The sequence below is a fragment of the Polyodon spathula genome, chromosome 4 (genome assembly GCF_017654505.1).
Source record: "Polyodon spathula isolate WHYD16114869_AA chromosome 4, ASM1765450v1, whole genome shotgun sequence".
Taxonomy (NCBI): domain Eukaryota; kingdom Metazoa; phylum Chordata; class Actinopteri; order Acipenseriformes; family Polyodontidae; genus Polyodon; species Polyodon spathula.
In genome coordinates, this window is record NC_054537.1 from 89,487,490 (window position 1) to 89,501,726 (window position 14,237).

Here is a 14,237-nt window from a genome sequence, read left to right on the forward strand (position 1 = left end):
TAAAAAAAAAAAAAATCATGACATTCCGATTCACGCTTGTTCTTTAAAGAAAATAAAGAAATAGTACAATTAGGCACACTGTTCACACTTTCTGTGCAATAATGGGGACAGTTCATTAAAACAAATTTATATATACACAGTTAATAAGGTCCTGCATCAAATGAAACTATCATGACAACATTTATGGACAGACTATGTTTATGTTCTGCAATAACTTACATGTGCAGCAGATACAATGTCATTTCTCTATGATGCAGAACCTTTCACTATATATGCTATAGATTTATACATAGATATTTTGCAATGTGCTCTTTACATTGCCCCTGTTGTACATATAAGCCATGCTCACAAACAAGGTTCACCATTAATAAGTGAATTTTACACGGAGTGAAAATCAAGACTTATAAAACAAGTCTACATAAAACCACTGTAGTAAGACGACGGAATGTAAGTTGTTGGGTTACGAAGACAGTTATTTTTACATTTCAAAACATTAAAATTTCAATATTTCAATTTATTCAATAACATGTAATGTAATTTTAAAGAAATATTGCACACAATAAAATGTTTAAGAAATAAACTATAACTTAGATACTATATATCTACCCATGTGTGTATATATATATATATATATATATAATCTATATATATATATATAATGTTTTCCATAAGGTTAACTGTAGTGGGCTTGTTAGGGATGATACTACCTTGTTAATAAAAGGTTTATTTTTATAAGGTTTAAGGCTGAAACTATATGCTTAATACAGTGGCACAGTTGTTCAACTAAACAGAATACTTCCTCATTTAAGTGCACAGTTATCCTATAATCACATCTTGAATCCTAACACAATACATGATTAAAGAGAGTTAAAAAAACAATACAAACATTTTACCTAAGAAATAGAGTTACATTCTTTATTGCATATTTTAATATGCTTCTACATGAGCCTCACTTGTGTCCATTAGAAAGATTCATAGACTTTTTACAGCCTTCTTTGAGGAAGTCAGTGATTTAACCTGCTTTATTATAATTCAATACCAGGGATTTCATACAATTTAAAAAAAGCAAAGTAAGTTTACATAAGCAGGAGGTCGTCTTTTCAGTGAGAAATCTGCAGCATTTACTAAAAGTACCAAGAGCACAAGGTGTCCACACAAGCCCCTAATCAGACTTCTTATACCAGTGCCTGCCAATCAAGATCCTGGGGCTACAAATAATATCACAAAGCTCTATTTTTTGTATATCAGTTTAAATTTGGTGGAGACTGGATCTTATACTCCAATTAATGGATGTCGGAAGGCAAAAGCAGATACTACAGAGGGCAGAGTATTTTCACAATATAAGAAATGTTTTAAAATAAATAAACAAAAATAAATGCCTATTAGCAATTACATTAATCATCTTTAACAAAAGTGAATGCAAGTCTGCCATTACTTTTTTTTAGTTGAAGTGTTACAAAGTGTTGTAAATGTTGTGTATAACCCAGGTTTCTTGGCTTATATCTAAATAAAAGCCAGTTATGATCGGTTACTTTTTTTTTTTTTTATCAACTCTTTCAGCTGTTTTTGTCATCCAACTGGTTTTCGGTAAAATCGAAATTAAACAAATTTTTGAACTTACCTAAACACGTCGATGAACTGACCTGTTTTATAATGCCGCACGTTTTTTTTTTTTTTTTTTTTTTTTTTTTAACTGTGACACATAAGCTCAATACAGTGTTACTGCATCACTCAGATCAATGTATTATACAGTTTAACAATGTAGAAATAATACAATACTGTATTAATAAACATTAAACTGTTTTATTTATTATTTTGCTGGTACCCCCGTTGTTGCCTCAGTAAGTGGCAAATCCTATCTGAGCTGTACTGCTGCTCATGTGATAATACATCTGACACTTGAATTCAATCAATATAGATAGAATGCAGCAACAATACATGCATCTTCTTTAAGTATTTTTGCATTTGGCTGTTTTAAATCAGTTTAACATCAATATTACCTTTGTTATTAGGTCTAGGCAGAGTAATTTAACAATTTAAGTGCTAGTTATGGTACCACAGGCTGAATATTTGCATATGAAAACAGCCCTAGACATCTAAACACACAGACTAGAATGAGTATGAAGCCACAGTTATCCCTACTGAGAGCTGAATCAAATCAGGCAAGTCTTGCCAACTTTTGATTAATGTTACCATATTAAAATGAAGGTATGTTAATATGAACCATCTATACTCAGCAAAGTGTCTGATGCACTCCCGAAAATGCCCGCTAGCTTAGTGCTGAAACTCCCAACGCTTATTCATTGCACACAAAAGTATTCAGTTTCGGTTTAGTTTTATCTTTTGTCTGTATCGTTCGGTTTGGAATTTTATGCTAATGTCAGTTTTTGTTTGGGAAATCCTAACCATTGCATCCCTAATGCAAAGTCTACAAACAGTTTACTACCATTTACCAGTGATTTGGGGTTCTAGATTAGTGTTCATGCCCATTTCACTTCACATGAACTGTAGCTCAGATCGTCACATTTTGTGCTTAACCTTGCTATACAGCCAAATCCTTTTGGAAATTTTCATTGTAGGCATCTCCACGAGTTTCCAAGGACATCTTTCCATGGTTGCGAGATGTTATCAGTCTCAGAGAAAGCAACGATATTGCGCTTCCACACCTCTTCTACTGTTAAATAAGTGTTGCTCTTTCAAGTTGCACAAATGACCTGTGCTATAATCACGCTAAGATAGTGGTTGAGTAAGAATGTAGATGGGGTGAAACTGCAGTTCTTGGGAACATCGTTGTCCTAAGATGAGAGGCCAGCAAATAGTACCATGTACATTTTGAACCTCCAGAAAAGTTGTCCATGTGTGGATTAGTTCTGCTCACATTCAATACAGTGTCATAAGGGCACAGCTTGCTGGTTTGGGATGTCACCTCTTTTGTAAAGAGGGAACCTGGGAAGTCTTTAATTTCTGTGAATATTTTTTCATCCGTTCAGATCTTGAATGCAGTTTGATAAAGAGCTCAGGGAATTTATATTGAGGAAACATGGTTTCGAGGAATCCCTCTATAAAAACATAAACAAGCCTCCGGTTTAACTGGTTGTGCTGGAACATCTTAAAGACCCGTAATATTCCCTTCCGTGTTGTGTCAGCACCAATAATGTGCTTCAGCTCATCTAGAAAGTCAGAATCCAAATATTAGAAGGTTCTGGTGTCACAATTAACATGCAAGCTGTTTAAAACAAAAAACTGGATATGCTATGTCCTATTAAAAAAAAAGTATAGTAACTAGTATAATAATAATTATACTAATTATAATAATAATAATGTGTACAAAGAAGTTATCATGCCAAGAGAAATGCGGCTTTGGAAGTTAACAAATTTAAGAAAAGTAAAGGTTTTTATATTTCAGACACAGGATTTTCAATCACCTGGCATTATTCCAAGCAGGTTAGTCTTGGCAGCCACTCTTGTTCTCATTCGGATTGCTTTATCCCTGCGGGGTGGCGTTTCCGCTAAAATACCATTGGGCCAAAAGGCATCTCTGTTAGAAAAAAACAAATATGCAAGTCAGGTATAATAAGCTTTACATGATTCAATAAATGAATGAAACAACAATAACAACAAATACCATAAAAATCATTTTATAAGTCGCACTGGCGTAAAAGTCACTCCCCCCTTGTTGAGACTTCAATTTTAGGAAAACACCCTTTTTGTATTCAAAATACTTTTTTTTTTTTTTTTTTTTACAATTGTTTTGTTTCCTACATGCTCAACAGCAATAAAGACACATAATTTTAGTTTCGAAACATTTTATTCCATTAATAATTTGACAGTGTTGTTTTTAGTTCAACTGTTAGAAACGATTCAATTTTTCAAAATTTCTGAAATTCAAAAAATAAAATTAACAGTGTAAAATCAAGTTATACATCCCACATCACATCTGTGTTAACCTATTTTATTTTAGCTTACCAAGTACCCAAACAAGTTCAAGAACTTATCTTTGCTTTACTGCACATTTCTTTCCAAATCCATACTTAGACAATAGTTCCCCCTGCATTGGCTTTTACAAATTTGTTGTATTAATTCTAATTTAAAAGAGTGCTGCTTGCAACAATTAAAAAAGAAAAAAATCAGAACCATAACCATACACATGCTTTACAAGTGTACCACTCCATTGCACTGACAATAGTCATTCAAAGTGCTCCATTCAAACAAAAAGTTTTCTACATCGGGCCATAAGCACTTTACTCCCATCGGCTTGTTTTTGTTTGGCCAATTTGAGTTTGTCTTTGTTTCATCTCCAGTCACGTACTGTTTCTTCAGCATTGCGATTAACATGTATTTCTGCAAATTGAACAACGCTCAATTTCAAAACTGTCGAGTAGCATTTAAATTTTTTTATGACTGTCCTACTTTATCCAGTCTCAAAGTCACCTGCATTATTATAACATTGCACTTAAATGAACGGAAGACTTGAAAGCTTTCTAACCAATAACTGTTTGCTATGATTCCCAGGGGTGGGTTCAGTCTGAATGTTGACAAATCAATGGCTCGGGAGGGTGGGAATTAGGAAATTCATAGAGACTGTGCATGTAAATTACTAGAACAAGACATAGTGCGTATATTTAAACTGTTTTATAATTATAAATGTTAAATGAACTGACAATCGTTTACTTGTGTATCTGACAAAAACAAGTAGGTAAAGGTATTGTTTACTTGTTGCATTTACTTCATAAAATGAATTCAAATAATAACGCAGTATTACATTGGGTGTTTGACAGCAATTTATACATTTCTACTAGTAAAACTGCTTATGTAGAAAAAAATATGACATTAACTTGTATAGCCACTTGTTGTCCAACTATACTGATACTGTACAGAAAATACAACAGCGTTCGTTATTCTCATTTTAAGCATACGTTGCTTAAAAATGCAGCACAACTTCAACTGTTCACTTAATCAAAAAACGATGTCATAAAAATATTACATTTCCAGTTCAAACTTGAATGCGTTACTTAAAAGACAGCACAGTAATCAATTTCTGCTTCAAGATGCCACCGAATACGCTAGCAACCAATACAGATTAAACAAGATCAACAAAAATTACAAAAGGTAATTTTGAAGTACATTGTGTAATAATAATAATAATAATAATAATAATAATAATAATAATAATAATAATAACACAACTCGCTATCCTATTGTCTTCAGATATTTAAAAAAAAAAAAAAATCCAAACGCCCCTCTTTTGAAACATGTTTAGTGCAGGTTGATCGCACATTAGGCAGCACTGCAAGGAAAATGACTCGTGTTCTTGCACCATTAGTAAGCATGCCTGACCAAACATTACATATTGTGCTGGCAGAAACTGAGTCATGAATATCTGTGTACATTATCGGCTAAAATAAGAAAAACTGCAGATAGTCGATTATGTTCTTTTTTCTTGTATCAGTGCCATGCCAATTATCGGTGAACCCCCAATAATAATAATAATAATAATAATAATAATAATAATAATATACAACAAATAATTTACCTGAAATGTTTCACATGGTCTGCAACTTGTTCAGGGGAGGTCATGAGGTCCACATGATCTACAATTTTTCTGAAATAAAAGGAAAATAAAATCAACTTAAGGTTTTTATGTATTCAGCTTCCATAGTATTTATTTAGATTTAATTTGAGTCATTTTAGTATAGTTATACTACATTACTGTGATCCATTTTTTTAATGTTACAGGTGTTATTTGGGTGTGTCCATCCACAGTGTATGCAATAGCTTCACAACTGCAGTAAAAGGCATGTGTTAACTATATAAATTGGTTATTGCATTCTTTCTAAGCAGGGTTTTTAAGACAGACATGTTCTGCTCATACGTACACAGATATTTTCCTGAACACAGGTTCCCTTTTAATGTATCTATGCTGTAACTTAAGAGGCACATATTTGCAATACACTGTAACACAGTAATTATATGAAATAGATAAGTAATGCCTCTATTCTGTTTCAGTACATAACTTTTCTTGCAATAGGATACAATTCACTATAACAGCTGTGAATAATTACAGTCCTGGTGCCCGTTTCATAAAAGCCCTGCAATTTCGATGAGGTTGTGAGGACGCAGAGGTTATCGATACATGCGTTTCATAAAGCACTTTGCAAGGACCATCTCTTGTGATCGCGGTTTTGCGATCTGCGCTCAAGAAAATAAATAAATAAATCAGTAACTTGGTAGCCCACTTTGAAGACCAGTGACTGATTAGGTAATTACACAATGGCAGGGGTGCAAAGGAAAAAACAATTTAAAAAGAAGAAATCAATACAATTATATAAATGGTTGGCCAACACAAATCTGTTCTATTTGGCAAGTTGTCAGGAAGTTTAACTAATGAAGACAAGAAAAAAATAAGCGCCATATAAATCACGGCTGCAGTAAATGCTCTAGGGGTGGAGCAGAGAATGGTACCTGAAATAAGACAAAATTGACAGATCTAGCAAGTAGAATGAAATTAAAAGAAGGGAGATGACAAATACCTGAAAATGAGGAAGAAAATATAAATATAATAAAGAACAAGTAGCTGTTGCTGGTGGTATTGAGAGCAAAAAAAAACACAAAACAGACAGACGCTCTTCCTGCTGCCTTTACCCCAACGCAAATAAACACATCTTTTGTTATCCATCTAAGTAAGCAATAATGAAATTATCATCATCAGCAGCATCTTACCCACTTTCTCCCAATATCTTCACTGGCAAAGCGATCTGCAAATATCACCATTTGCCCAAATGAAACTGCCGTTTGTGCTCCCAGGGTATCGAATGACAGCATCTTACATGGGCATTTTGGCATATGAGATGGCTTGAAAATTAACGGAATTAAAACCTTTCCTGCATACACAGGTGCTCATTCACAGCAGGGGGACAAAATTGGTATTTGAGATCCATCTGGCAAATTTCTTGATCTAATAAATCTCACAGATTACAAAATGCAGCACATGTATAATATAATATATTATATATATATATATAATATATATATATCATATATATATAATATATATATATATATATATTACATATATACATATATACATATATATATATATATATATATATACACACATACACACATACACACACACACACACACACACACACACACACACACAGAAAGTTGGAGAAGCTACTTTGAAAAAGTAGCTAGCTACACTACAAGCTATTCTGACAAAAAAGTAGCTTGCTACTTTCAGAGCTACTTTTCCACTAATGAAAAGATACTATGGTTAACATAGTTATAAGCTGTACATCAGAACTGTGGCGTTTTGGCTGATACCATGATTATCATTATGGCATGAACTTCCAGGTTCACAAGCTGCAATCCACTGAAGAATAGCTCTGTGTCCTTAACCCAGATCCTTTTATACACACAGCCATTATGGCATATATATATATATATAAAACAGTGATTATTATTTCTACAAAATAAAGATCGTCTCATGTAATCCTCAATTTCAAGTTTAACTCGATACTGTTCTCGTTGCATTTGGCACATCATCAGATAAAGCAATAACAAGAATTGTACTCGAAGCCTTCTAGAAAATGTGCACTTTTTCACCAGGGGAGACAGCAGAGACACTGAGCAGTGTTATTAATTAGAATAAATAATTACATATTTAAACTAGCTCCATCTTCGTACTGTAATGTCCTGTTTTTTAATGTTTTTTTTTTTTTGGAGAAGAAAAAAAAATTCAGAGTCAAACTACGCTGTTCGATTAAATACTTCTTTAAAGTTATGTTAACAGTTCATAAATTCAGTGTGTGTGTGTGTGTGTGTGTGTTATACTAACTGCCAGCATTCGCTGCGGGACACGCAACGAGGAGTTTTCTCTTTTTAATTGAAATGATTGTTCCACTTGTTGTTTAATTGTTGTATGGTTGCACTTAATTTAATGTACATGGCTCTTGTCAGCCCCACACCCTCTTTGTGTGATCCTCGTGTGTATTTCTCACCCCCAGTGTTTTACGCTTGCCGTTTCTTAGCCTTTCCCCTGTTTGCGTCTTTATTCTCTGCTTAGTTCATCGCTTATAAATGCCACTGTTAGTTAGTCACCGTTGCAGAGCAAATAAAAAAGCAACACACTGAAATTTAATTTGCTTGTCTCGTGCTTCTTTGCTGAACCTGTGCACACCAACGCCACCATATGCTTTTATTAAAGACAGTTATTTTATTTAATTTTTTATCCCCGTGACTTTATTCTCCCTCTGTCATTTTCTCTGTGATTTTGAACGCATTGACCGTGACTGCTCCGTGATTTATGTCCAAATTTTCAGTGACAAACTCCTAACCCTCTTGATAGCCCAGCCTACCAAACTATACAGAGAACACACAAACAAGGAAGTATGATAGTTGTCCACAGTGCTCAGTAATTAACACATTCGGGGGGAACAGAGTTATCGAAACAGTTTATGTTTCTGCTGAAAAAAGAAGAAAAAGTAGCGGCTGAAGTAGTGGCAGCGGCAACTACATTTTGCAGGAAAAAAAAATAGCTTGCTACTGTAAAAGCAACTCGCTACAGCAAAGCTACACAAAGTAGCTTGTCGCTACTATTAGCTCGCTACTCCCCAACACTGTGTATGTGTGTGTAACATTATATATATATATATATATATATATATATATATATATATATATATATATATATATATATATATATATATATATATATATATATATATATATATATATATAGAGAGAGAGAGAGAGAGAGAGAGAGAGAGAGAGAGATTAGTTATCTCCTATTAATTCTGAGTCTGTATATGCATCAAGATTTGACTAGTAGTTGTGGCTAATAGTATGATCACCATTGTATGTTCTAATAGGATCTGCGATGAAAATTGCTACTTGCGGCTGCTGCCTGGCTGCGGCTGCTGTCTGGCAGGTTTCTGGTGAAAACCAGCGATGTCACAGCCTTGCAGAATTTTTATTTACGAGGTGCTTACGATTGCAAATCACATTTATGAAACGGGCCCCTATTTAAAATCCCATTCTGTTTTACCTGTTTATTGTGTCTCCATATGTTGCTCGAATGAGCTGCTGCAGTAAGTTTTTAATATTCCGCCTCAACCACTGGTTTCTTTCTTTCAGATCAAAGACTTCATCCATTAAAAGTAGCATTACCCTGAGTGGAATATTGTCATCCACCTATTTGAGGAGAAAAAAAGATGTATATTTAAAATACAGTTCATTAACCATTTCATTTATTTATTAAGAAATAGTTTAATAGTTAAACACAGTGAATTAAAACTAGCAACACGAGTAAATACAATCTTATTATTTTTTTTTTTTTTTTTTAGGAAAAGACATTTGTCAGAGCTACAACACAATAAACCACACAGGGACAGTATGGAATGCTTTGATGTGACAAATAAAAATGTGAAGTGTGGGACAGCTGCAGATTTATGACGATGACAAATCTGCATATAATCTGTAGCAATCTTACACGCCTTCACTCCTAGTTAAGATAAAAGCATCTTTCTCCTAAAAATCCACATACATGACCAGTGATGTAATCTAAACACTGGGAAAATTATGTGTGAAGCAAGGGCTTACAGTATTCCTACCTCTGAAGAGCACTACCTGAAAAAAGTGTCTACCGTTTAAAAATCAGTTAGACATTTGAGAGGTTAATTCAGTCTTACAAAGGGCTCAGGATTAGTCCTGCCAGTAGAAAAAAAAAAAAAAAAAAAAATTGAACACATACCTGAGCACTAACACATTTCTTAGCAGACGGTTTTTATTTTACAAATAAAGAGGAGATAGAAGAGTACTTGCATTATCATCCAGCTGAGCGGAGACACGGCAGTGTTCAGGGTCTATATCAGACTTCTGAATCAAAGGGGGAACCTGAACCAAGTACAGAAAACAACTAGGATCAGCAAGTCAATCACTGTCATAAAGTACAGCACCCAATTCAAGATAAACAGTATGTGCACTACATACAGTTGCCAATACAAATACATACAGCACAGGAAGAAATAAAAAATAAATAAAAAGAAACACCTTAAATATTGACTGTTTTAAATCCTGCCCCAGTTTTTCTGACATTTTTCCCATGTTGTCCGACACTTTCGTCATTCCCTCTACCAGACTGTCAGGAATGGCCTTGACAGCATTGGAGACATTTCTCATGGAATTGCGTAGTGGGTTTACAAAGGTATCCATCTAAAATAAATATCAAACAATATAGGCACATGTACAATCTTTTATTTTAAATAATAGTGCTGGGACGAACACAGGATTTTCATGTTTGGAGATTCACTCAATTTAAACATTTGTTCGTTTTCAAAAAGTAATAAAAGCCATTATATGTAAGGCCCCAGGTGAGTCGCGATTTCACGGGCTGCGCGGAAAATGTGAAATTAGCCCAGTACTGCTTTTTTTTTTTTTTTTTTCACAATATTCTTAAGAAATAAAAATGCATTTAACAATTATTTCTATTTTATACAAAAAAAAACAACACATTAATGAAACTGTACAGCTCTGCTGTGTGCCTGTGTGTACTATTCGCCATGCACAGTGCTGTGCAGCAATTAATGTCTTGTGACTATATGCAATTTTTATGAAATTAAAATAAAACACACTGTAAAGAATAATACAGATGTCTCTAAAAATGCTAAAAATGTGCCAGCAGCAAATCACGTAAAGCACTATCCTGCAGGAGTTTTACACATCAAAGGAGGTAACCTCTTCTGTACATCCTGCAATGTTACTGTACATCACTACCGAGAAGCGGCTGTTGATAGGCATTTAGATTTCAAGTATTCACCAAAAGAGAAAGGCAGAAATCCAGAACAGAACTACGACTGCTTTACTTGCAAAGAAACAAAAAACAGTGACTTCCATGTTCCAAAAGTCCACTGAAAACCGTGAAGCACAAAACTCATTAAATATTGACCTGACAGAGGCGTTTCCTTAAGCAAATATCCCTCTTGAAAAATTGGACAACCAAAAGTTACGTACACTTTCAGACTTAGTGTAGCAAATCATGGAGTGATTCCTTCATCAGCCCAGTCAAGAAGTTGCTGAGTATCACAAGTAGGAGTATAGAATTGGTAAAACAGTCTGGTTGCTTGTCAGTGGTCACGGACGAGTGGACTGATGCCCAAGATCAGTATGGATTACACATTGTATTTGTTTTGCAAGACCTAAATGGTGAACATGCATCTGACATACTAGAACTGAAAGAAAAAATAATAATAATCTGTGCACATAATTTATAAAATAGTTCCATGCACAGTCTGCAAAATACGATACTTTACCCGTGATGCTGCTATGGATTTTAAAGAATTTCCCAATTTTCTTATGCACAGACAGCATAGCAGCAGGCGTGGGGGGTTGGCCCTTGTGTGTGTGCCTTTATTTTACTGCAAAACGTTACACTATGTAACATGTTAAAGTAGAAAAATATCCCTGGAGAAAAGAATACGTTGTGTAGGCCTTGCTTCACCCCAGTGAATTAACTACAAAACAAAGGATGCCAAATAGCAGCTCAAGTTAAACGTTGTTTTATTCCCGAAATAAAACAGTACATAAAGTTGGCACAGCATTTTATTTACTTTTTTTTTTTGCATTCCTTGCCATTGTTGTTTCTTTAAAAACACTGGCCTAGACACGTTTTCATAAAGTAACAACATGAGGACATTCCACATAACAAAGCCACAATAAAAAATATATTTAAAAAATCTATCTAAAAATAACTACACAACATTTCCAGCAAGTTGGGCACTGTTTAAGTGAGGCAGGCCAGAATGACGTGCTTGCCTTTTAATCTGTCCCATGAGACTGACTCACTCTAAAGCAGCACACTGTGTTTTTATTATATGGCCTTCCATAGAGATCACTATTTGTGCGTGTACAATCTGGTTTGTTTACTTTAGGCTGTCTAAAACTTTTAAATAGAAGCTCAAGAGCTGCCGTGTTGACTTTGTTTTTTTATATATTAAATCTCACATACCACACAGAGCTCTTTCATTTGCCAGTTTTGAAACTGTCGCGCAACTTCTGGTGAGGTGGTAAATAAGTGCACGGTATTTTTGTCATTTCTAGCGATTACAAATATTTGCTCGAATACTTGTCCCAGCACTATTAAAGAACATAAAATAAATCACCCAATCACATCATATCCTGTGTACAAATGTAATTCCATGCATTGAACACTATGGCATCATTCTAAAAACAACAATGTTTATCAGCAGTTCTTAATTAGTTTTATCATTGGGTGTTACATATTAATGTGTAATTTATTTAAATTAAATAAAAACAGCAATTAATGGTTAACAGATGAATAAAGGCAGTCCATTTAAGACACAATGGTATCCATTATTAGAATCCACATCTATGGTGTTTAAACCATTGTCTACATCCAAAAAGAAGCACTGCTTAATATGTATACTGTTACTCTAAACTTCCCGAAGCTGTACATACAGGAGAATACATAAGTATTGGACAAGGATATATTTCATTTGTGATGCAAAATGAATCTCCTTATTTTCAGTTTACTACAATACATGTGATAATAGAAACCAGTGCTACCAAGATACTTCGAGTCTTTTGGCTAGTATATATAAAGTAAGTTAACAGCCTAGCATTAAAATATATATTTGCAATTAAGCAATGATTTGTTACTTGCAGGATTATTACAAACAATCCCTAATTGTATATTTATATTGTGTACAGTTGTAGTTGAAAGTTTATATACCCCACTGGAAATTTATAATTTCTATACATTTCTCAAACAAATAATTATAGGAAAAATCTTTAACAAAAATTTTGCTTTTATGGATGAGGGAAAACTTTTTTTTACAAGAAACAGATTTTTTTTTTTTTTTTTTAGCAAAATTCCAAAATGCTAATTAAAAACTTCATACCCTGACAAGGAAAATTAAATGAATAGCTAGTTGAGGCAAGTATAGCAATAATAACCTCTTTTAAACTACTAGGATATTTGTTATTGAGCTTTTGGCATGATTCTTTAGTGATTTTTGACCATTCTTCAATGCAAAAATGTTCCAGTTCATTCAAATTCAGAGGGCTTCTCTTGTGCACAGCCTTCTTCAACTCATACCAAAGATTCTCAATCAGATTTAGATCGGGACTTTAACTAGGCCATCCCAGAACCTTGATTTTATTCTTCATTAACCATTCTGAAGTAGATTTTGATGTGTGCTTTGGATAGTTCTTGTGTTGGAATGTCCAGTTGCGTTTCACACCAAGTTTTGTACCGGAGGGTTTCAGATGATTGGCCAGTATCTTCTGGTATGCTATGGAATCCATTTTATCATGCACTGGAACTGAATTTCCTATGCCATTAGAGGAAACAGCCCCATAGAAGGATATTACCTCCTCCATGCTTGACAGTAGGTATGGTGTTATTTTCTTTGTATGCCTCATCAGACTTTCTCCAAAACATAATGACTACACTATGTAACACAATTTTTGTTCCTGGGTAGTAAGTGTTATTTCCTAATTGCTTATGCCTCAGAAGTATAGAAAATGGCTATTATTCCCCACAAACTTTGCTTTTGTGACCAGGACAGCGATATTTCAACATATCACTATTTCCAATGGGAAAACAGGCAAATGTGTGTCTTTTTGTTCACATAAAGTCAGAAAAAAACAACATATGAATCCAAATTAACATGTATTTATACTAAAGTAATACAAAGATGACTACAAAAGATTTATAAGTGAGTAGTTTTTCGAGATTTACGATTATACTGTATTTATATATATATTTTGAAATATCACTGTCCTGGTCACAAAAGCAAAGTTTGTGGGGAATAATAGCCATTTTCTATACTTTTGAGGCATAAACAATTAGGAAATAACACTTACTACCCAGGAAAAAAAAAAAAAAAAAATAGACCAAAGTATAGACCAAAAATAGTGACCAAATAGCTCGGTTTTTGTTTCTTCACTCTACAAAACCTTGATTAGAACTCATATCCATCATTCAAATGCCGTTTTGCAAACTTTCAGCGATTGTCCTTGCGACATTTTCCTAAGAGTGGCTTTCCCTTGGCCTGCGGCCATTGAGACCTTCACCTATAGTTGAAATGGAAACCCCAGTCCCACTAGCAGCCAATTCACTTTGAATATCTTTGGCAGCCAATCTCAGATTGTTATTAACCTTCCTTACCCTCTACTTACTGTTGATGAAAGAACCTTCTTTCTTCCAGACTGAG

General features: G+C 34.1%; 1 protein-coding gene across 1 annotated transcript in view; it reads right to left on the minus strand.

Annotated features, from left to right (window-relative positions):
• Window positions 1-1,663: 1,663 nt before the first annotated feature.
• Window positions 1,664-14,237, minus strand: part of snx13 (sorting nexin 13) — a 44,207-nt gene continuing 31,633 nt past the window's right edge. Inside the window, exons 21-26 of the mRNA XM_041248966.1 lie at window positions 10,054-10,215; window positions 9,826-9,897; window positions 9,050-9,195; window positions 5,534-5,602; window positions 3,426-3,538; window positions 1,664-3,170 (exon numbers count right to left, since the gene is read on the minus strand). Of these exons, the coding sequence (XP_041104900.1) occupies window positions 2,923-3,170; window positions 3,426-3,538; window positions 5,534-5,602; window positions 9,050-9,195; window positions 9,826-9,897; window positions 10,054-10,215 (810 nt within the window). The 3' untranslated portion in view covers window positions 1,664-2,922. The remainder of the gene's footprint in view (window positions 3,171-3,425; window positions 3,539-5,533; window positions 5,603-9,049; window positions 9,196-9,825; window positions 9,898-10,053; window positions 10,216-14,237) is intronic.